The sequence below is a fragment of the Antrostomus carolinensis genome, unplaced genomic scaffold, assembly GCF_000700745.2.
Source record: "Antrostomus carolinensis isolate BGI_N321 unplaced genomic scaffold, ASM70074v2 scaffold5182, whole genome shotgun sequence".
In the NCBI taxonomy this organism is placed as follows: domain Eukaryota; kingdom Metazoa; phylum Chordata; class Aves; order Caprimulgiformes; family Caprimulgidae; genus Antrostomus; species Antrostomus carolinensis.
Window position 1 is genome coordinate 98809 of NW_010301481.1, and position 24468 is coordinate 123276.

The following is a 24468-nucleotide window of genomic DNA, read 5'->3' on the forward strand; positions in this document are numbered from 1 at the left end:
AGCGCTGTTGAATAATGGAATGTGTTTTAACTACTAGAATTGTAAATATGCCTTTAGTAAAAATCCTAAGTCTTTATTATGAACCGATAGCTAGTTACCCTGAAGTTACTGAAAAACCTTCCATTGACTTCAGAGTACTGGGAATTTAGCTCAAAATGCAAAAATCAGTGAGAGGTGTGGGATTTAACTCTGGTTAGTTATGTGGCAGGGAATTTCCGTTTGTTTTGCCTAACATTGCTTGTGTTGGATACATGGACACATCTTTATTTTTTGCGTTGCGACTGCTGCCATCTGCTGTGTCACTGCTGGGAATACATGTGCTTAACACCAAGGGCTTACATTGGCTGACTTAATGGAAGAAAAGAAGAAAAGCAGACTTAGCTGCTTTGGCCGTTCTTCCAATAAACATGGTAAAACGTGTTCTGATTTGCAGTGGAACTTGCTTTTGTGCCAGTACTGCATTTGATGTGTTAGCTTTTGAAAGCACATATTCTATGCATTTTTTTTGTCACAAAGGTATATACATCTTTAGCATGTAGTCACTCATGCATGCAGTTCTGTTGTTTTAAGTGCATGTCTGAAAGAGACTGGTGCTGCCGTGCTCTGCCTTCCTAAAGCATAGTCTTCAATCTGCTTAGATTTCCACCGAAATGTCTTTCTGACTGTTCTTGTTGAGGCATAGGTTTTCTTTTTCAAAAGGCAAGTAAACCAGATAAAAATGTGGTTTAAATTCAGGTGTGAAGAAATTAATCAAAGTATTTTACAAGCTTTCTAATGGATCATGGTGTAAGCTTAGAATAGTATGATGAGAATATTTACTATTTATAATACTTTTAATGTAGAATATAACAAAACATAACAAAATTTTATCCCTTTTGTCAGTGGGTTTGTTTCTGTAATTTGTATTTCATTCAAGTTCTTTCCTGCCAACAGTGGAGATGGACAGGGGCTTTAGAGTACAATAGCTATTTTCAAATCTGCACTCTTTTAATATTGGCAAATGTATTGATTTGACATAATCACAACTGTAGTAATTTAGAGATCTAGTTTTAAACCTATCTACAACAAAGTTATTGGAGCAACTAACTTCCTTTCTGTCCTAAGAACACTGCTGTGGCTCAGACTGAGGCTGAAAAATCTGATCTAGTTATTTTAGAGAATCCAGAACATTAAGTCAGAAATTGCTGGGACCTGATGCACTAATTTTCTGCAAATAGTGAGACTGCTTGAAATTATTTGTGTAACTGTTACATATATTGTCTAATAGGTTGCACAACTTCACAGCCTGGAATAATTTGTCCATAAAAATTACTAAAAGACAGTGGTTGCAATTTTACTTCTGGATATGTGCTTCAACATAGCCTTCAAACTAGTAGGTTCAGGTTCTGCCATCAGTCATGAAGCAGCATGGAACCTGCTGAAAATGCTGTTGTCTACTGTTTGCAAATGCTGTCTTACTACTTAGTAGCTGACCTTGCTGGTGAAAAGCATTCTCAAGGATGTGTGCTCTGACTTAGTTTCATCTGTGTCTGGCAAGGCAGGTACACCTTTTATGAGTATGATTTTTCCAAAATACAAATCAGTGGCCTAAATTATTTCTTTCTGTATTTGTGAGACTATTAAACTAATCTGAGTAACTACCACTGGATTAGAAATCCCACCCTAAATATTTTTCTTTGTATTACCCCTGGCTTTATTTCTATTAAAAACACCACATCTGTAGAGTACACAACATTCCAAAGATTTGCAGTGTCATCCTTCAGGCTAGAAGTGGTTGGTTCGGTGACGCTTTGGTAATGAAGACTGCTATTTCTCTCTCTTTCCACTGCTATGCAACCATTCAACCTTATATTAAGTTTCCATGGGCTGCCTATGAAAAAAGAGAGCCTATAAGAATGATTGTTGATAGTATATCAATAATAGATATTAAATCTGCACTGTGAAAACAGGTACATCACTACCGTATCATGTAGAACGTCTTCCAGGAGGCCCTATCTTAAACTGAATTTACCCTGAGGAGCTTTACAGTCAGAATAGATAGCACCACTTCTTTCTGATATGTATTCTGAGCATACAGAAAACTTGGAATTTGAGATGAATTTGCAATGATAATGTTGCCTCTTTAGGGATTTTTTTTTGGGTTTTGTTTTCTGTTTTCCTGTTTGACTACCTCAAAGATCTGGTGTAAAGGATTCAGGAAATATATGTACTTATTTGAAGAAAAAGTTAGGAGAATTTTGGAGCTCATGGAATTGGTTGGACGTTATTAGCAGACAGAAGATGATCATTTTGCAAGGTTGATGTAAAATTTTGCCAGTATAGTACCTTTTAAAATAATTGTAAGATTCTCTCCAGTAGCTATTACTGATTATCTCATTAGCTGTGCAGATCACTCCAGTTCTGCTGCTCTTTTCCTTCAGCAATTCTAACCAGAAAGCTACCCAAGGTGCATCAGTGTGGAAATGAGATCAGCCTATGGCTCAAAAATGCATAGCTGAAGCTGAACCAGATGACAATATTAAATATATACTTTTTAGAGGAAAACATTTCCAATAATAATACTTGTCACCACAATTCAATAATTCAGGTTGTAGTTTAGCCTGCTTCTGGATTCTACAGTGACACCAGATTGTCATATTGCAGGATTATGGAATTTATTTCTTCCAACTCCAGCTGGCTAGGACATATCAATGCTAATGGACACTGACTTGTTCTTTGCTATGCATTAGTTATGTCCCGGAGTGGAGTTTGAAATCCGTGCTCCAAAACCTCAGAACTGTTTAGAGTAAATAGTGAACATTATAACACAAGGAAAACAATCTATTTTCTGATCTGCAGAAATAAAATGTAGTAGTTGATATATTTGACCTATTTTCTGTAAACTCAGGAACGTATTAAGCTGCATGGTATGTGGGTTGTTTATATTGCCTAATGCAAGCATTCTTTTGTTTGAAAGCAGTTACCATAACTGAAGAGAGCTGATAATCTTACCAGAAGAATGCCAGTAAAATAAGGGCAAAAGGTCAATAAAGAATAGAGAAAATTTGGTATCTTCCTTTGAAGACTGGAGTACCAATTTAAAGGTCTCAAATCTGGCCTTACTGAGATCACATGGTCTTTCAGAAGTTAATTCTGTGTACTCTACTTCACCCAATGAACACGGCCCTTAAAAAGCTGCGGTCATGAAATTTGTCTTTTCAAGACTTGCCAGGTTGCTTGCATCAGCGAGAGTGGATGTGGTCATGCAGTGCTGTTCCTGTTTTCTTCTGGGTAAAGATTGAATGACTTGCTAGCATTGCTGGAGCTAGACTTCCATGTGCTGCCTTTCTCCGTACTTCTGTCACTTTTTCTTTTGGTGTGTAAATTACAATAGAATGATAGCTGAGTTTCTAGTGTAAACTGAACTGTCTATGGTTCTTTTTTTTCCTCTTCCATTTTTGTGACACAACATCTAGAAGTCACTAATAGAGCTGGAGCAATAGCCCTATCTGAAAGAGAGAGAACATTCTGGCTGTATTTAATCATTAGCAGAACTGACATTGGCTTCAACAGGGACAAAGATTATATTTTTTTTGGTACTTTGTTTTTCTTCATGCAGTCATGTTCAAAAAGGGCTGGTACTTGTTACTGTGGGTTAACGCATCAAGTCTGGGTAGTCTTGAATTAAAATTACATTACTTTACACTTAGTCTTTTAAAAAATTACTTGGCATGTATTAAAACAAATAGCATTCGTATGACACTGAATGACACTTTATGAGGAACTGGATTCTAGGTACTGCTTTTAGATGAGGGAAGGGTGGTGGAATTTGAAACATGAGTATGAGACACATTGCATGTATGTAATACTTGCAGAAGTGGACCTAGCTTTGTTTTCATGGCAGCTCTAAATAACAGTATATGAAACAAGAATTCTGCACTGGTATGTTGCAGTTGCCTATCACGGGTGCTAAAATGTTCGTTAGGGGGCTACAGTGTTGTGTTTCCTGACAGCAGGCAAGTTACCCAGCACAAGACAACCATTTCAGTTCTTTACCAGACAGGGAAACTCCTTGCATTTATTACAAAAGACCCTGGCATTTTTAAATAAAAACTATTATTTCTGAAGATCTGAGACTGTCTAAAGTAGTTTTGTAATTTTTTTTTCTTAAATCCTTTGAAATTTTAATACTTGAATTAAAGATTGTTTCCTTTACTTTTGAATGAAATTTCTTTTTAACTTTGTGTCTGTAAACTGTGAAGTTCACACAAGACTAGTGATATTCATTTTTTAAAACAGATTTATAGAGAGAAGCATGATATTAGATTTGAGGTACTTGCAGGTGCTAACCAGGGATTTTTCCTATATAGAGGAGTTACAGTAATATTTTAAAAGAATCATCAAAACAGAAGAAGCTTGTGAAAGAAAGTTTTGCTGTGCTTACTGACTGAAGTGCCCTGTTTACTCAAACACCTGCATGGACATTTTGGATCTTTCTTTGCTATGCCAACTTGATGTTTAACATTTCGTGTAATGGTGACTTACATATAAGGGGACAGATTCTCAGCTGTTGCAAATAGTAGCTGAGCATCTAGCCTGCATAGACCTGTGTGTCTTAACTTGGGTGGATTTAATGAGCATGGAAACCAAACTGCCATTTACCACTTCCTTGTATCTCTGTCGGCGTTGCGGCAATATAGAGGCTGTGCAGAGACACTGTTACTAACAGTTCTCATTTTCTACCTGATCTGTAGATAAATCAGAAAATTCAGGGCCTGATTCTTGATTCTCACTTCTATTAAGCTGTGTGTAATTAAGCCTGCTTTAAGCCTTCTTTAGGCTACCCAAATAGAGACATCCCTAACAGAAATAGGCATTGTAGCCCTTCTGCCTTCAGTACTCTCAGTCCAGAGACTTGGCTTAAACCCTCCCCAGCAAAGCAAACAATCAAAAAACAAAGCAAGCAAACCATCAAAACAGCAGAAAGTGCACCCTAGAATACCTTTAAGATACTCTGTTTTTCTTTTGTTGCTGTTTTACAGTAATTTCAGTGCATCTTCCATCTCTCTTATTTTTTCCTACTTTGTATGGTATTTCTACTGTATAAACCAGCAACATTAATTTTACACTTTTCTTGTTCGTGAGGTTTTCCTTTCATGCTTGCTTTGCAGATGTGGAAGCAGTGTTCGCCCCTAGGAAGTACGGAGAGCTTTGGCTGCTCATCCTTTCCTAACAGCTTTTGACGTATTGTCCTCCCTCTGTATTTCAGTTGATTTGAAGACAAATGGTGATGACCAATCTGCAAATGAGTTTTGTCTAAAAAACCATTACTACAATTGCTAACTATTCAGTGATGATCTGGGATATATACAGTAGTTCACTATGTAACAAACATAATAATCCCCTTTTTATTAGTAGTAATTCTCATTATCCTTTGTAGTGCCCATTCTGCCATTCCCAGTGCTCCTTCCTGTCTGCTCATGTAGCATTCACAGGCACAATTACTTTCTAGCATCTTGCCTTGATATTTCATAATGGAAGTAAAATCATAGGGTGGTTGGTGTGATCAGAGTGTGATAGTTCCTATTTTCAGAAGAACTTTGACATTTCTTGGAATTAGCAAGCACGTTAACAACATCTAACTGATAAGTATGGCTAAAGTGCTAACAGAACACTTAAAATGAAAGGCCACAAAATCTAGCTCAGGTTTATTTCTTTACTAGGGGTAGCATGCTCTTTGTTACAACACTCCTCTACATTGTATTCTGTAGTACATTTTCAATAGTTATGCTGAATCATTGAAAAGAAACAAAAAAAAGCTATGATATGCTCTGGAATTCTGTGTGCTTTCTTTTGTTATAAGAGGAGGACTGATGAAGTGTCTGACTTCATCTGCTATTCCTCAGATCTTCCAAGCTCTCATTAGACCTGCAAGAAGTGGAGGCATTCTTGCAGTAGAACAGGAGATCATATCCTGTCTCCCGTGTTGCTTGGCTATCAGTCTAAAGCAAGTTCTGTCTTCTAACAGCAAGCATGCCCACCAGTGAAACTGAATCAGTGAACACAGAGAATGTGAGTGGAGAAGGAGAGAACCCAGTATGCTGTGGGAGTTTATGGTGAGTACATGGACTGATTTCAAGTACCCACCTTCATCATCTCAACACTTAAAAGAATCATTATTTCCCCATTGTTTATTTATACAAAACTGCTTTTAGATAGTCAAGCTTGGTATGACACTTGAATTTTTTTTGCCTTTCAGTAGTTTAATATTGGACCAATTATTACAGCATTAAAACACTCCTAAAATTATTGAGTTAAGAAGTTAGAAAACAATTCAACTAAACTTCTAGTAGAGTCATGTTTTCCTGAAAGTTTTATAAAATGTAATTAGTTCCAAAATAATAATAATAAAAAAAAGTCCCGTAAGACACGTAAAAAGCAGTGTTTTCTGTTGAATTGTGCATGATCTGGAGAATATGTATTTTTGAGGCAATAACTGAATAGGAGTATTTCTATATCCCATGGTGTTCACTGTTTATTTGCTCAGATTTTCATGACTTCTAAGCAGCTTCTGCATGAGCCGTTTATTTACTCAGTTTTAAAGGCTATTTCTTTCTTTCACTTAAAAAATTTGTAAAGCTTTGTGAATGGTATTTCAGAAAATAAGTAACGGACAGTAGAATTTCAGCATTCATTATGAGTTTTGTTAAAATCTTGTTTTTATCTGTATGTAATTCTAATGTATTGATTTGCAAAATTTTAAAGAGAACAAATTTGTATTAATTATTTTTTCCACATTCTTAAAAATATGTTTTCCTTTTCTTCTAGTCAAACCATCTCAAAATCCAAGTTCAGGTCAGTATTTTCCTCTCTCTTCATGACTTTTTCCTTGTGACTATTTACACATCATTATGATCTCATATAACTATTCTTTGTTTACCCTACTTTAAATTTTACTGTGTGAAACTTCTTCCTAATAGTTACTGGTGAATACAAAAGTAAAAGTATCCGTGAACACTCTTGGAAAACAAGCTCCCTGATTTGCTTTACTGATATTTGTGGCTTTCTTTTCACTTATTTGGAACATTTGGGAATATGAGCTTCTATTTTTCAAGTGTGATTGCAGAAGGGAAGTGTAAACAAAATTAAGAATTAATAGTCCTGATATTAATGCAGGATGTGCCAGTACAAATCCAGTAGGTTTCTTTATTTCTTTTATTTCCAGTCTTATAGGACATATATTTAGTAATTAGAAAGGATAATTGCAAACACAGAAGGGATACCTCTTTCTGTTTTAAAAGGTTAAGTTACTTCATGAAGGAACAACAACAACAACAAAAAAAGCTATGTGATTTAAGGTAAGTAATCAGGTGGCAGACTTAGTGAATCACAAAGGGCAAAGACACTCCTAGAGTTGCAGACAACCCACAGAATAAATATTTTTCACAGAAAATTATCAGTGAGAAAAAAAAGGGAAAGTCAAGAAGATTTGGCAACATCTGGCATCAGCAGATTTGGCAACATCTGAAATCATTCCAGTTTTTTAACCCTAGTTGGTAAAACTGATTTCAGTGTTGGATGTATAGCAAGTAATTCATTGGTAACAGCAGTGTATTCTCCTTGCAGCAATGAAGAGGAATAGCATACCCAGGTTTATTCTACTAGCCTTACTAGCTCTAATGACCTACCAGCGCTGACCAGTTGCAAGCAGTTGGAGTGGACTTGTGTTCCTTCTGAATAGTCTTCTTTCTTTTTTGAAGAAGAGCTCCCAGGCAACAGTTAACTGGTGCTTTTCTACATTGAGAGTTTTTTTTCGTGTAACACTATGATCAAGCATTGCTTTGTCATCCCTTTCAGCCAGCAAACTAGTGACAGCATGTAAATGTGCCTCACTGCTGAAGACTGTGGCCAAGGGAGATCTGGCCATTTAGGGTGGTAGTCAATATACAATTAACTTAGAAGTTTCATCATTAGGTGTAAAAGCCTTATCATTTCTTGTACACCTTCTGCTACAGAAACTGGCCTTAGCTACGCCAACTGAATGGACTGGTTATGTCCGTGTGGACCTTTGAGCTTAACTCTTCATGAGAATTATGAGAGATGAGACTGCTTTCAGCTTAATAAAGAGAAGAGATTGATTGTGCTAATGGTCTGCAATTTATCTTACCATTGCTTTCAGTTACCATAACAGTAGGACAAGTGGAACAATTTGTTTAGTACTCTATTAGTTGAGAATCCCAAACGAGCATGATTATTTTGAATCATGAGATTGTCTCCAATCAACCCGTTTATTGCTACGAAGCCTACCAATGCTGGCTTTAAAGGAGAAACTCGGATATAAAGCGGATGCATGAAACTTCAAATACCAGGCAGTGCAATAGACTGCCATTATACTACATTCTCCAAGTTTGATCTGTTTGCACAGTGGGGACTCATAGAAACATTACAGAGAAATCAAAGCAATGCCTACATTCTGAACCTTGCCCATTATCCATATTTTAAGGAAAAAGAGAACTCCAGAAGCTCTTTTAAATGAAAGCTGCTATGTCATCTTTGAGAAAAGAAAATTTCTACCCAAACCTGATGTTTTTAATAGTCCAAGCAGTGAGTAAGAAGCAGTCAGTGCTATCCACCTCTACAATCAATGTGCATAATCAACACATAAAACTTGTTTGCAAGCCAGAAAGTCACCGAAGTATTTCCAGCTGTCTAGATTCTGCCACTGTCCTAAATGTGTTTTGCATGAGCTCTTTGATCAGAATCTGTTCTTGTGGCATTAAAAAACACAAGTCACACACAAGTTCATTCATACACTTATTGCTGAGTCTGTTCACAGAAGTCGTGGCAATTGGCAATGGGCTGTTGGGGCATCTCATTTGGAAGTGCTGTAAGATCTGCAGCTGCTTGAAGTCTTCAATCATACTTAAACCTTTTAAAACTGAATTTGGTAATGGGAATTCCCCCTTCAACTTTCACATCTTTACTCGAAGCACTGAGAAAGACCTATCCCTTCTAACTTAATGAATCCATGTGAGGAGTAGTTTTGAGGCAACAGAGCTCAAAATTGTAGTTGTGCCATTGTCTTCCAAACACATGTGGCTTGCACCACGTCCCAGATCTCTAAAAATAGCTGATAACATCTGTTATCAGAGAGAAAAAGCACTTTGAAGAGCTTCTGGCTTTACAGTGCCACTAAGAAGAGAGTGTTTCTACTATTCCCTCTCTGTAAGGATCTGCAGACTCACAATTCTCATCCCATTGCTTCTGGATAACGAACATCTCCTATTTGCAAAATCCATTTTTTCTGATATGTCAGAAGAAGGTAATTTTGCTGTTTTTCATTGGAATTACTAATTTCTAAAAAGCTCTTTTTACCTAAAATACAGAAATTCTCGGTTCTGCAGCAAAGCCCTAGATTATGTGTTCAGCTATCAGGGATGTCCTAGCACATTCTAAGCCGAATGCTAATTCTTGGACTAATTCTCACTCTTCTGGCTTGATCCTCACTCCAGCTTTGGGAATGTTATTTTGCAATGGCAGTACGCTGTGTTTCAGGGCAAAGTAAATTAGGACGTAGCTTATTAAGGATATGGCTTTGACTGTAAATGTCTTTGTCTTTGGATCAAAATAGAAAATGCTTTTTGTTGTAAGCTAGCCTACCTGCTGTACCACAAGTGAAAATAGAAGTTAATCCTTGGAAATATCTTTCTATAGAGTCAAATGGGTACTTGGTCAAGAGAATTAAGTCCTAGCAAGATAGAGCAATTATCTACCAGTTTATTAAGTGAAGGTATATATTAACCACACATTCTGCTAGGATATATATGGGTAAATACGATCTGTGCTGCATATTTATAATTTTCCAAGTGGAATTTGAAATGTTTTGATACTAGAACAACTGTTTTTTCCTTCGCATGGAGAACTATGTCAACTCTAAGTGTCCTCTGTGATTTTAATATTTATTCAACTGCTATATTTTGTGCAAAATGCTTGATAATTTCATGATTATTACATGTGTCATTGCAAATGTATGAAAATGGAATTTATCTTCAAAATTAAAAGGTACCTTTAATTCTTCCAGAAAAAAAATTATGCTATTTGGTTAAAACTAGGAGTGGTTACTAAAAAATTACAAAACTCTTGAGTGAAAATAGTGTAATCTGCTTTCCTATTTTATATAGCCACAGATTTTCCTGGCACAAGCCATCTACTTCAGTCTGCTCCTGACTGTTTTTTTTCTTTACTGATATCAATCTAATGAGGGTAGAAAATTATTCCTATTCTCCTTTTTGATTTTTTTCTTTATTTCTGTAGGCTTTTTACATATGCTTAATTATTCATATAATTCTACGTGTGAGTGCCATTGCACTCCCTTTGGCAGTATTTTCATATGTGCACCACTTAGCTATGCTGCTTTGTCCCTAGTTCCACAGTCCTTTTGGGGAAAAAAAGCCCCTTTGGCTTTAAAGAGCTATGTGTTATACACTTTAAGATGGCTTTTGGATCCTATGAGTAGAAATATCCAAACAGTACTGTTCTTGTCTCATTGACTTCAATGATAGGATGTTCTGTAAGTGTAAAAAAAGGCTGTTTTACCTACCCAGGGAGTGAACCATCCTGATGATGGCCATGGACATTGTGCTGTTAAGCAGGGGACTGCCAAGATAAGAATGTTCTTGAATACCATGTTGATTTAGGTCAGGACAGGATATTTTTCCTTTATATGGTTAGAACACTGCAAAGACATAGAACACTGAAACATCTTTCTACTCATATGAGACCAGTATTAATTTCCCTTACTGCAAGTACAAATTTAAGGTGCATAAGAAAAACTGAGTTAATGTGTGAATGCAGTGACAAGCTCAGTTATTTGGTTCTGTTTTCTGAGGCAGATTTAAAGCATTCCTGATTTTTTACATACTAAATACAATATTTTCTAATTCAGACACTAAAAGTATTAAGAAATTCACCTTGTTATTTGTAACATTTTTAAAAGCTATAGTTCCATGTTTTGGTACTGCCAAGAGGGCTGCAGTGCCCTTCCACTGTCTCAGCCACTCATTCTTCCTGCTCTTTCTGTGATGTGGCAATGCAAGGAACTGGATCAGACAACTGACCAGTTAAAATCAACCCAGAAAGAGAGACTGGTTTCCACCAGTCAGTTCTCAGGTCTAGCTTACTTCATTAGGGCTAGTTTTGGCAAAAGGGAAAGGAGAGGGCAGAACAAGGAGAGCAGACAACCCCTTTATATTTATGCTAAACTGGCTTGATAGTGAAAATGTACAAGAAGCAGCTTATACATCCACTCTTTTCTCAGTTATTTGCTATTTTAAGGCTAGGTCAGACTTCTCTTGGAGCCTGTGCCTGCTCTCTCCCTTGAATTCTGGGTGAAGCAGTTGTTGGTTCTTAAAATTTATTATCTGAGTCCATGGCTGTCATTTTGGGTATGTGAATTTTATGAGAGTCCATTTTAGGTAGTACCAAGTGTTTCCTAATCTTTCTCTTCCTGTGACCAGCAGTGTTTTTTCTTCCTGTTCATAAATGGAAATGCAATCCAGAGAGACTAATTGATTTGTTAAAATTCCCAGAAGTGAAACAGAGAAATTAAATCTAGTTTTATGAGTCCAAAGCTAAGCTAATGCCCTTCACTGGTGAATACAGTTCATATCTAGATAGGGCCTGTTTACTTGTCCTTAATTGTCACTCATTAATTTCATAAATATTTGCTCACTGAAGCAATTTCAAGGCACGTTGATAGAAATCTCTAGGAGTTGCTTACTGAGATTTCTAACATTATAGGGTGGATTTCTAAAAGTTGACCTTGACATTCCTGTCTTGTTTAGTCTTGCCAGAATTGTGCCTGTGGTTTAACTCAAAGCCTGCATTTCTGGATTAAATGTAATTTGAATTCTAAATTGCTTTAATTTTTTTGTTTGTTTTTTTACTGCTATTAGGTGTATGGGGCATGGGAAGACAGATATATCTTGTTACTTGATGAAATGTTAAGTGTAGCTTAACTTAATCATCACAGGCAAAAATTGTGGCTTACATTTAAAAATCTATAATGAAATCTAAAAAAAGAATAACAAATTGGCACTCCCTAATCTGTGACTGGTAATTTACACAACTATCTGAAATATTGTGCACATTATTTATGAAAATACACCTGCTCACACATACATACTTTCACTATGTTTTCTACACAGAAGAAACCCTCATTAAGTTCATATGTGTTTTCTGTATAATAATAAGTTTGTTTTTATTTGAACTTTCAGTCGACGCTGGCGTCGCTGGAATCGATTTAATCGAAGAAAATGTAGAGCTGCAGTAAAATCTGTCACATTTTATTGGCTTGTTATTGTCTTGGTCTTTCTGAACACGTTAACTATCTCATCGGAACATTATAATCAACCTGACTGGCTGACCCAAATCCAAGGTACACTCAAAAATTATTTGTCCTGGTTTTTAACGATGGTTAGTTGCATTTTATCAGTGACTACTTTTGTACTTTGCCATTTTGTTGTTGTTTGCTGTCCTGAAGCATATTCAGCCCAGCCAAAGGGAAATACAAGAAATGACTGTATGTATTTGATTTCCACAACTGTAACATGGCTTAATGGCATACCAGCAAAAACCTGACAGTACTAAACTGTAAATACCTGTACTTTTATTGTTAAACCATGCTTGAAAGATGAGGAAGGAAATAGTAACTGGCACAGCAGAACATGCTGTGGGCTGTGTTGCTTAAGTTGCAGTGTGGACTCAAGCTGTGAGCTGAGCAGCCGTGAACTGCACAATGGATTGGAAAGATGAATGGTTTATAGGTGGCAGGGATCTTTATGTCCTTGTGTAACTTTGGCCAGTTAGGCATCAAATACAGTCTAACATAAAAAAAACCAGTCCTTCCTTCTTAAGCAAAAAGCTGCGAGCTAATATAGTGTGTATAGTATTACTATGTTAAAATTGAAATCTATGACACAATTCAGGAATGTATTTTTCTTGTTTTTTTTCTTTTTTTTTTTTTTTTTAATATTTTGTTTCAGATATCGCAAATAAAGTTCTTCTGGCTTTATTCACCTGTGAAATGTTAGTAAAGATGTACAGCTTGGGCCTACAGGCTTATTTTGTTTCTCTTTTTAACCGCTTTGATTGCTTCGTTGTTTGTGGTGGCATTGTTGAAACCATTTTGGTGGAGTTGGAAATTATGTCACCCCTTGGAATTTCAGTGTTTCGCTGTGTTCGTCTCCTGCGTATTTTTAAAGTAACAAGGTAAGATTAACTAATACTGCTAACTTTAGGGATAGCTGAAGGGCGATCAGCAATTCTTTTGTAATATTTTTTTATTTTATTTTAATAAAATTTTTAATTTATAGGCACTGGGCATCCCTGAGCAACTTGGTAGCATCCTTGTTAAACTCAATGAAGTCCATTGCTTCACTGTTGCTTCTGCTTTTCCTCTTCATCATAATCTTCTCGTTGCTTGGAATGCAGCTGTTTGGAGGCAAATTTAATTTTGATGAAACTCAAACAAAACGGAGCACCTTCGATAATTTTCCACAAGCTCTTTTAACTGTATTCCAGGTAACTTTCTATCATCCTGTATGAAACATTTTATCTTTGATGATCAACGAAACTGTTTTAAGTGAACATGTTGCCTGAAAATATATTCATTCACTATTTATTCAGCTTACTTTTAGTAGCGTTCTGCTCATTCAATTCAGTATCTGGTAACTCTGCACCATTTGTACTATTTGTTTCATGTCTTATTTGATCTATCTATGCAACGTAGCCGTCATATTACTTCACAAAATGAAATCTCCTTTGTCCATCAAATACATGACTAGAAAAAGAGGTAGTATGTTTATTTTAATCAAATTGTTTTCTTTATCACCATTAGCTATATAAAAGTTCAGCAATTCCCAAGCAGTAAAAAATAAGAAGCATTGTAAGAGTGCATATTTGCATATGGGTCGTGTCACGTACTATAATGAAAAAATAAGTATGAATTTATTTAAAGAGACACTGTCAGGTTTATCAAAATTTTAAAGCCACTTGTCTGTTACTCGTGAAAAGATAGGGCCATACTTACAGTTTACTTTTCACTATTGTATGATTTTTTTTTTTTCCCCAATATGGATACTGGAATTAGGCTAATTGGTTTCATCTTTATAACCATTTTCACGTTCAGCTTTGCGCATTACCACAGCGTTTGGTTTCAGACATTGTAGGTGAGTGTTTAAAACTGATCCTGCAAGACTCACCTTTGTGTAAACTTCCTGTCTCTTTGGTAGAAGTTTCATCTGGTGGCTGCCCAGAGCAAGCAAAAAAATCTTTCCATGTAATTTTGTCGTAAGGGAATCTTAATGAGAAATTTCCTTTAAAAGTGTCCGCATTTGACCTGACATTGCCCCTTTAAAGAATTAGGTCTGTACTTTCAAATTTAGCTGAACTGGATTTCATTCAGATTTTAGGCTGCCTCATTTTTAAAGTAATGAGTCTTCCTTCCTTCCTGCTGGGTGCTCAACAACTTTGAAAATCTGCTTGATAAGCTTAGCTCTCCAAAAATTAATTTCAGAAATTGACATGCATATAATTTTCTTGGACAACCACTTAACTATTTGGAAGGAGAGTCATGTTTTCTCAGGATAGAACTGATAATTTTTAAAATCAGTTAGAAATACATAAAATGCCCTGATAAATTGTAGTACTCAGAATTTTTGTTGTAGTACAGAAAAAGTGGAGTCGCCCTGTTGTAAACTATCCTTTTAACTAGTCAATAGATTTTTGTAAAATTCTTTTAGACTTCATTGAAATTATGTGAAACAATAGCCAATGTAATTCTCCCACAGCATTGAGCTCCATTCAGTTTAAGATAGTTACCATTTCAAAAGCTATAGCAGTAGTGTATGTGTGCGGTACCTGTGTTATATAATTTATGATAAGGCAGCCAGTACCTGTTAAATCTGAAACTGGGGAGACCAATATGCAGGACTAGCAAATGACATACACTAGAAAAGATTTGTGGCCATTACTTCAAAAAAAAAAAAAAGAGAACCTTCAAACATATGCTAACTGGATTTTGAAAATCAGGGTTATTACTTTTGCATGCCAAAATCAATAAAATGATAGGCTTCTATTTTTATTATTTTTGCCTTTGAATTTCAGTGATGTAAATGTGTAGCATAAAATAAAAGCTGGTAGAGTTAAATCCAAGCTTTCAGGAGATGCTTAATTAAATGGAAATTTTAAAATAATGCATGCAAAGATTATCATATTGCTTTATGTATACGGAAGGTTAACCTTACTGTGTGTTGTGGGTAGAGGAAACATATTCCTCTTTTGCTCTTTTTGATGTTGAGTTACTAATAATATATCTGCTTCTTAGATTCTAACAGGTGAAGACTGGAATGCTGTTATGTATGATGGCATAATGGCATATGGTGGCCCATCATCATCAGGCATGGTAGTCTGTATATATTTCATTATCCTCTTCATCTGTGGTAACTGTATCCTTTGCACTCAGTGGAAACATCTCCAAACAGGGCTGTTTGCCAAGGACATATGCAAAATTTCTCTAGGAGGGAGTAAATTGCGATGTGCTAAGTCCTTTAAATAGACTTTTCTTTGTACACCTGTTCCCTAATGAATGAGATTCCAGTGATCTCCAAGTCCATCTCCAGCCACTACAATGGCAGAAACCAGCCTGCTTGTCTCTATTTGACATCTTTCCCTCTGAAAATACATGGATGTAGTCTGATCTCTATGGCAGTCATTTTCCATTCAGCCGTTTGTTACCTGATATATCCCTGTTATTTCTGACACACGCTGACAGTGAAGCCAGTGATCCACTGTATAGTGCAGGGACCAGATGAGAGAAATCTGCATGGAGGAATGTTGAGTCAGTTAGGATTAAGTCTGCCAAAGCATTCCCCTTCCCTGTCTTCAGTGTACTGGAAATACTTCCTTGGCTCCATGTAGCGATAGAATCTAGCATCATTCTCAGAAGTTCTTAAAAGGTTAGGAGATGATAAAAGGGCAAAACCATTTTATTTTCAGTAGTATAAGGTACTTGTATCAGTATTTGTATTTAACTGATATGGACTAAAGTACAGAATTTGATATAGATTGTTGTAGACACAGAAGATAGTGGATTATAAAAATTAATTTTTCAAAATACCTGAACAATCTTCACTTTTAATAGGCAATGTTTAATTTTTGAAACTTGCTCAGGCTAGCACAAGTTTGAATCTCACTTATTTAAAAAAAAAAGTGAGATTCAAACTTATTATTTTAATAATAAGAAGTATTCTGCTATTTTAAAATCAGTGACCCTAATGGATCTATGCTAATTTTACACCCGGTATTAATCTAATGCATGAAATGAGTGTTATTTGCACTGCACTATAGCATCACAAATCTCTACGCTGTAGGTTGGGAACAGGCATTTTTATGTCTCTCATATTGTCGGTGTTTATGCTGATCATAAACCAAACAAGTACAGTAAGGCATAGTGTCCTTAAAATTATTTGAAATAGATATCTTGCTAAATGTCTTCTTGGCCATTGCTGTGGATAACTTGGCAGATGCTGAAAGTCTAAATACAGCTCAGAAAGAAGAAGCTGAAGAAAAGGAAAGGAAAAAGAATGCGAGGTAAAATAGCATGGGCATATTGATTAAGCAGAAGAGGGAAGAAGGAAGGTACTGAATTCTTTCATAAGGATTTTATTTAAATAAATGTCTTTACCATTGTACTGGTTTTTGCTAGGATCGGGTTAATTTTCTTCTTAGTAGCTAGAAAGCACCGTGTTTTGGTTTCAGTGAGGATTGTTGTGAGAACAATGTTGATAACTACAAGGACACCGTGCTTGGGCAGTTTCCAAGAGAGGACTGGAATGGAATTTATTTGACTCAGGAAAAAAAAATGAAAGAGTTTACCTAGACCTTAAAAGAAGACTCAACTAGTATGATTTTAAATCAAATTTGGGAAGTAATTGGGAAAATGGGGTGAATTAAAGACATAATGATATGCCAACTAATATTTAAAACATGTAACAGTAGGATTTATTGTGCAATTAGAACAAGAATGTATCTGTTGTTGCCAGTGCACAAATCCCTGTGGAATCAGTTCTCTCTAAGCCTTATATAGACAAGAAGAAAACCTTCCTTTGAAATCAGGGCAGACCTATTGAAGTCAGTGCAAGTTGTTTTTATGAGTCTGAGGGCACAGTTTATCCCTCTAGAAAGGAGTAATGATCATGCATTGAATTTTTTAGGGATTAGCTTCTGGAATTATATTCAAAATTATAATCTTTTAAATGGATCATTGCATTCAAATGCAATAGATTTCCTCTGACATCTGCAGCTGTGCAAATAATTTAAAATATTTTACAATATGGTTTTAGGTATGTTCTCTTAACTTTTCATAAAATGGGTATAGTTCACTTAAACTCTTCTGTGTTTACATGACATGCTTTGTAATTGTTATTGTATTGTTTTGTAGAAAAGAGAGTCTGGAAAATAAAAAAAGTGAGAAGTCAGAAGGTGACCAAAAGAAGCCCAAGGATAGTAAGGTGTTTATTCTAAAAATTGTGTCTTTTGTAAGAAGCAGTTTTACTAGTTTTGCTAGGGAGTACTTTTCAAGACTACTGTGCATTGTACAGTTGTTTTTATGAACCCATCATCCCTACATTTGTTTCCGGGCAAAGGAAACTTGGTTCTGATGCTTTGCATCCTCATAGAATCTCTTAATCCAGAAAATCCTTTTGGTTTCAGGATATCCTGAGAAGGGAAGCTCTTGGAGCATGAAATAGTTAATGTTAGAAAAAACTTACATTATTTTAGGATCCTTGTAGTTATTTTGCCTGATAAATCAAATGTAAGAGATTAGGGAATGATAAACTCTTAGTCGAATGAACGTTCAAACATTCTTGGTATTTTTTAACAAAGCCTGTTGGTTATATTGTCATTGTGATCTAGACAGCCAGAAGAATGTGGATACCATAGAAAAATCGTATTTTGAAAATATGCATTAAACTGTCAGCTCTCCTCTGTTCTTCTTCTCTCCTCAGAACTCTGTTCTGAGTTACCCTGTTTCAGAAAGCTCAGACTCAGCATAGGGATCAGTTCCCTAAATTCAGAGGCTTATTTGGTTTTCTTTGTGTTGAACTTTATACTCCAAGCTATATTTAAATTTATTTTTCTTCTTGTGCATCCCTTTCATTGCTGTAGGTGACAATTACTGAATATGGAGAAGGAGAGGATGAGGATAAAGATCCCTATCCACCCTGTGATGTACCAGGTATGTGAATATGAGCGAGAACACAAACACATTTCAGTTTGCTAAAATATCCTAAACTTGCTGTTGCTGAACACTGAATCAGTTCCTTTGAAGTTGATGAAGTTGTGCTCTGTTATCAGTGGATAAATGGGCCTGTAAGCTGCTAAGTATTATCTTTTCCTGCAGCTTCCTTGACAGTACAAACAGCATATGACAGTTAATACAGTGAGCCTGAAGACTGCTGTGGTACTATCTGGATGTGAGGAAATTCTAAACTTTTCTGAAATGTTTGGCAAAAAAAAAGACATTCCAGAGCTGCTGGTCCATTTTGTCTTAGCTTCTTGCAGTCCAGTGAATATACTGACCTAAAAATCAGTTCTGTCTGATTGTCTGAATACCTGTTACAGAAATCTGCCCTACCTTTTGAGCACTCAGTGCTCAACCAGTGCACAGAGCTCACCACCCATACAACACAGCTCAGCCATGAACTGGCAGTCAGGGACTGAGCTTAAGTGGGGCTCCAGAGCCCTTGTGCAGGGGATGTGAGTAGAGTCCCCAGATGAGGCTGGTCAGGGGCAGTAAAGCCTATTAGGTCACTCAGGGCACTTATGCATATGCCGATATATGCAAGTAAACATGTATATAAGCTCATGACAACTATATGGATGTTTATATATTGATTCATAGATTTTTAAAGCCATGCTATGAGTATATATTTCCTATAAGCCATATATTTTAATATATGCTTTAATATATGCTTTTATATCATTACGAACAAAACCTCTATGTCTTTTATAGTAAAAACAGTGTTTAATTTAAAGTAGGTGAAGATGAAGAAGATGAGGAGGATGAACCAGAGGTACCAGCAGGCCCACGTCCCCGTAGAATATCAGAACTAAGTATGAAGGAGAAGATAACACCGATCCCTGAAGGGAGTGCCTTCTTCATTTTCAGCAGCACCAATCCGTAAATATAGTTTTGAAAAATACCGGTTTAGTCTGTCAAGGTTTAGCAGTGAAGGAACAGGGCTCCTTCCAGTGAGATTTGAAACAGAACACCAGTGCCTTCAACAGTAGAGAGATTGGCTTCTCTCCTAAAATTTTCTGAATTATTTGGTAAATTAAAATAATTTGATAAATATAATAATTTGCTTCCCACTGTTGAAGATAATAGTAGCTGTGACCTAAGATCTGAGCATCTTCTACATGAGATAGGATTCCTTGTAACCTTTGGAGCAATATGGGTGAGGAAGGAGAAGAGAAAATTAATCGTAGAATACCAGGTTAGAAGGGACCTCAAGGAACAAAAAAAGAGAGAGAGAAAAAGGGAAAAGAAAGATAAATGATGTATATATTGAGCATTTTTGCAGATTCAAGCAAACACTGAAGATAGACGAATTATTTAAAAAATGAAGAACAACAATATTTGGAGTTTGGGGGGAATTGGAATCTTTCACCGCTCAGTCTAACTACAGGGCATTTGAAGTTCTACACTTATGAATGAAAGAAAACTTCAACAGTCAGTAAAGTCATTACTGATTGTTGGATGGAAGTGAACAAATGAACTAAAATCAGTTCCTGCAGACTGAACATAACTGTTACACTTACATAGCAATTTCATGAGCAGTCTTAGAAGGGAGCTTAAGAGTTGTTTGCCATGGGAGAATGTTGTCTTCTCAGTGGTAGAGGTCATCACAATTAAATTTATAAGGTGGTGTGATGATCAAGATACAGTGTTTTGGGCTTGTATCTTATTTGTTGCACGGGTTGTCTAAACTCTTCAGAATTTTCAAGCAAACTGGAAAGAGACCTATTTAAACTAGTAATTTTAAGAACAAATATGCTGAATGGAAAAACATTAGATTTGTTGAATATGTCAAATTGCTTTTGGTCTCAACTAATGCTACATATTCCTAGGCCAAAATGGTCATCTTGCTTAACTAAGATACACTATACTCAAGTAATCTACTTAATAACAGAACAAATTTTCCCCAAGAACCTTCTGATTCTTCAGCAGAATTTAGACAACTTCAGTGTTAGTCAGTTAGGAACCCAGTCCTGCCTTTTTCCCAGTTTAATCCTGGACCTAATCCATTAAGGTACTCAATAGCATTTGTAATAACCTTGGCTCAGTGACTCTAAGCATATGTACAGTTCCACTTCATGGTATGTGGCTGAAATTTAGCAGCTCTGTAATCTTTAACACTCACTTGTCCTATAATTCTATAAGAAAATCTTCACAGGGGATTTTGATTTGGGTTGAGTCTCTAAGGAGCACAATGACATCTGCAGCCTAAGCCACATCTCACCAGATGCGTATTTTTGACATCTTTAATAAGAATCAAATCAAACTGGTTATCTGAAATTACTTATTATCTAGCTCTGGTACTTTTGATGTTGGCCTCTGTACCCACACAGTGGTACAAACACTGGAACTTGTAGTGGCATTTGTAAGCCATTGAAAACCAATACGAGCTTGGGAATCCTCTCTTGGATTCCTTTGATAAGTGCATCTTCACTACACGTGGATTGGATTTTGAATTTATTTACATTTTTAGAAATCAGAGCAATAGCTTCAGCATTCATGCTGCTTTTAGCTGCTGATGGTTGCTCTGTTCTGTCACTGTTGGCAGAGTAATAGAAAACATGTTGTATATTAGCCATCTGCTGAATTCTATTTGCACACATGGTATATTTTTGTATCTCTTCTTCAGAATTCGAGTGGGATGCCACAGACTCATCAATCACCACATCTTTACCAATCTCATCCTTGTCTTCATCATGCTGAGCAGTGTTTCCCTAGCAGCAGAAGATCCAATTCGCAGCCACTCTTTTCGAAATAATGTAAGCCCTTTGTTTTTCTATCTGAAGATAACTATATCCTCACAGGATAACAGTCCTTTGGGACTAGTGCCTGGTTTTTAATTTTCAAGTTCAGAAGCTTTCCTTTTCCTTTTTTGAGTCATACTTTTAATTTTTTTTTGCTTTAAAAAACATAAATCTAAAGACAAGTAACTTTATTGATGGAACTGCATAGGTATTAGAGCCATTTATTATGTATATAGTATTTTTCTTTTGTTGACTATAAATATTTCATAATAAAATATACTCAAGCTGAGCACAATCTTTATAATTCTTGTATTTTTTCAGAATTTTATTAGGTACTGGTGTACCTAATATCCGTTTCCTGAATCACTTTTAGTGCTTCTCAGTGTTTGACACTGATTTAAAAATGCCAGTTAAAATTATCACTGTTTATAACATGTTGGGAATAAACTCTGAACTGTCTTCTCTTCTTCATTGACTCTCTATGGTCTTGGCTAACTCAGAGTATCACCCTTCTAGTGAGTGTATGGATTTGTAAGGATATTACCTCTTCTTTCAAAGAAGTTAGTGTGGCCACACTAGTGAGGTACTACCACATAGGACCCGACCCAAAGATCCTGGGATTCCTGATTAGCCAAATCAGAAACTAAACAAGTTTCACTTTTTTTCTGAACTCACATGTAAGAGAAGAATCAGAACATGCCCCGCTCTTGCTTTGATTCAGAGTCAAATGCCATTTCAGCCTATATACAAACTCAAAAATTTGGAAATGTTTCTGCATCCTTTTTTAGATATACTTGTAGAAAGAAAATATTTGTAAGAATATTAATTTAAGAAATGTCTCTATTATTCAGTAGAAGTGTAGTTTATGTGGTGAGTAAACTTCTGTGTTCTCCTAAAACAAATTCCTGAATCCATCATTTTAAGTTCTTTATATAGTGGAAGACTTTCCTGTTAGTCAAATGCACAATCATTAGATAGAGAGAAAAAAAAAATCCACTCTCATGAACACTAATGTTTGTCTTAACACTTGCTGCACTTGTATTAGTGGTGAAGCAAGCCTCTCGTGTTATTGTGAGTTGTGCATGCTTTAGGTATGGAATAAATGAGGTGATGCAGCTTGGTAGTAGTCTGCAAGGACTTTGGGGATACTTTGGCAGGATTTCCAGGATTCTTCTGTCTTATATATAAATTGATCAGTAGAGATTGCCAAGGAGTTAAGAGAAACTCTTCCAACTCTTATAGGAAAGATGGGCCTACTAGGTCAGTAGAGGTTGTATCCTTCTAGTTCTTGCTAGTGTAGATGCAGCCTCTGAAAGTCCTCTTCTGGTGGTTGATGTTCTCCAAACATTTTTTCAGTAAAATTAGTAAAAACAAAAGGCTAAAACTTTCTTCAAAGATAAAAAAAGGTCAAAGAACAAAGACACTCTTCATGTGCTATTCAGTAGAGCTGTTTGCTTCCCATATCTATAAAACTGGACAAGTGCAATCTAATGAAAAAATCACACTAATAGATAAGAAAAAGAGAGCTGGTGGGGAGTACTGAAATTGTTATTGTAGAAATGGCTTCAAGGATTGATAATTGTTTTTGTAACTAGAGGAGTACTAGGAAAATGCAACTTGAGAGTGGTGGTAACTGAAAGGATTATTCCTGTTTGGGACACAGACAGGTAGAATGTGTGAGTGATTTCAAGAAGGCATTGCCCTCTTGTAAATATTCACAAATGCACGAGACCTGCATACTTCTCTTGTTACTGCCTTGAATGATCATGTTCCTTCAACCAGGCAGATGATTTCAAGAAGGCATTGCCCTCTTGTTGTAAATATTCACAATGCACCAGACCTGCATACTTCTCTTGTTACTACCTTGAATGATCATGTTCCTTCAACCAGGCAGCTCAGCAAAGGAATGAAAGTTTACAAACTGGAATGCTTTCAGATATTTTCTTTTAACTCTAGAATTAATTCATTTCTGATTAATCTTTGTTGAATGCTTTAATGCTTTAATATTTGCCTGTTTTTTTATGCACAGCAAGGAACAGAAGGATGTGATCTTCGACTGAACATGAGGGGAAAAAAAAATTCCTTTTATGTGATCTAATAGGAATACTTTGTGTGTTGTCTTTCTATTTTATTTCTCCTTGCAATTAGTTGCTGAACCACATGTTTCTGTGCACAACTGTTTGCTAGTTGGATTGCTGGATCCTTGAAACTAAACTAGTACCCTTCTGCAATGCATGTCGATCACTAAATTAGATGGCCACCTTGAAAAGGTGAAATCTTGGTTGTCCTCAAATATATGGCAGTGTTCCCTTTGATAGCAGTGATGTTAATATCACATTCACAATCTTCTTAGAAGTTTGCATTTCACTGTGCTACTGTTGTGGGTTCTTTTAAATTTCCTACAAATAAATCACTGCTGTATCTTCCAAGTTCAAGAAAAAAGGAGTTGTAGTGCTGATTGAGTTATTTAGTTATTTTGTATTTAACTGATATGGACTAAAATACAGAATGATGTGCAATCTAGAAGCATCCACTGAAGTTTTCTTTTTTAATGCAATACTTTGGTAAAGAAAAATCACAAACAAACAACTTGTTATTAATAAGTATTGATTCTATATCTCTGCTAAAGGCTGAAGAAAGTACCTGTGAAAGCTGATAGAGGAAGGTCTGAAATGAAAGAAAGTGTTGCTTATTGGGTCCTGGTAACTCTTTAGGGGTGAAATTAATACTAAGCACAGTGGCATCTGATAATTTTTTAAGTAAAAAATGGTTGGACAATAGCTTAAACTTTAAACTACTTTGGCTGAATTCCCCATCTGCTTAGATTAATTCAGGTGGTGTTGTGCATGTGGTCTGAATTGTAACAAATTATTAGATTGATTTCTTACTGTGGCACATATTATACCTTGCAGATACTTGGTTACTTTGACTATGCTTTCACAGCCATCTTTACTGTTGAAATCCTCTTAAAGGTAATGCATTGTTATTGATCCTTGTTAGCTCAAAAGCAGCTTTAGCAATAATGTTTGTAACTTTTTGTTTACCTTCCAGATCCTAGGGTATGCAGATTATGTCTTCACTAGTATGTTTACATTTGAGATCATTTTGAAGGTAACAGGTTTTTAAAGGAAGTTTGTTTAAAAGGATTTTCCTTGTGTGTCACCTGCCAAGAAAAGGCACTTGAAGTGTTCTTCGCCTTTTCTCTAAGCGATCAAAGCTCAACTTTTTTTAAACCAGAGGATTTTTTTATTTGACAGTTCCTTGTAGTTTTGATTGGTTATTTTTTACCATTGGGTGCATGAGGAAGCTGATTTTTTTATCATTACATCAACTTAGTAATTCATTTTTTACCCTTTTTACAGTTGTTAGAAAAGGGAAAAATAA

The 24468-nt window shown here is 35.9% G+C and overlaps 1 protein-coding gene across 1 annotated transcript in view; it reads left to right on the forward strand.

Annotated features, from left to right (window-relative positions):
* The window catches only part of LOC104521460 (voltage-dependent L-type calcium channel subunit alpha-1D), a gene marked incomplete at its 5' end in the record, with an annotated part of 189663 nt that overhangs the window by 97630 nt on the left and 67565 nt on the right, over nucleotides 1-24468 (forward strand). The window contains 14 exons of the mRNA XM_029083890.1: nucleotides 333-410; nucleotides 6008-6095; nucleotides 6808-6834; nucleotides 12255-12415; nucleotides 13023-13248; nucleotides 13353-13560; nucleotides 15365-15485; nucleotides 16515-16629; nucleotides 17480-17549; nucleotides 18208-18277; nucleotides 19078-19222; nucleotides 20970-21099; nucleotides 23997-24056; nucleotides 24136-24195. Coding sequence (XP_028939723.1) covers nucleotides 333-410; nucleotides 6008-6095; nucleotides 6808-6834; nucleotides 12255-12415; nucleotides 13023-13248; nucleotides 13353-13560; nucleotides 15365-15485; nucleotides 16515-16629; nucleotides 17480-17549; nucleotides 18208-18277; nucleotides 19078-19222; nucleotides 20970-21099; nucleotides 23997-24056; nucleotides 24136-24195 — 1559 coding nt within the window. The remainder of the gene's footprint in view (nucleotides 1-332; nucleotides 411-6007; nucleotides 6096-6807; nucleotides 6835-12254; nucleotides 12416-13022; nucleotides 13249-13352; nucleotides 13561-15364; nucleotides 15486-16514; nucleotides 16630-17479; nucleotides 17550-18207; nucleotides 18278-19077; nucleotides 19223-20969; nucleotides 21100-23996; nucleotides 24057-24135; nucleotides 24196-24468) is intronic.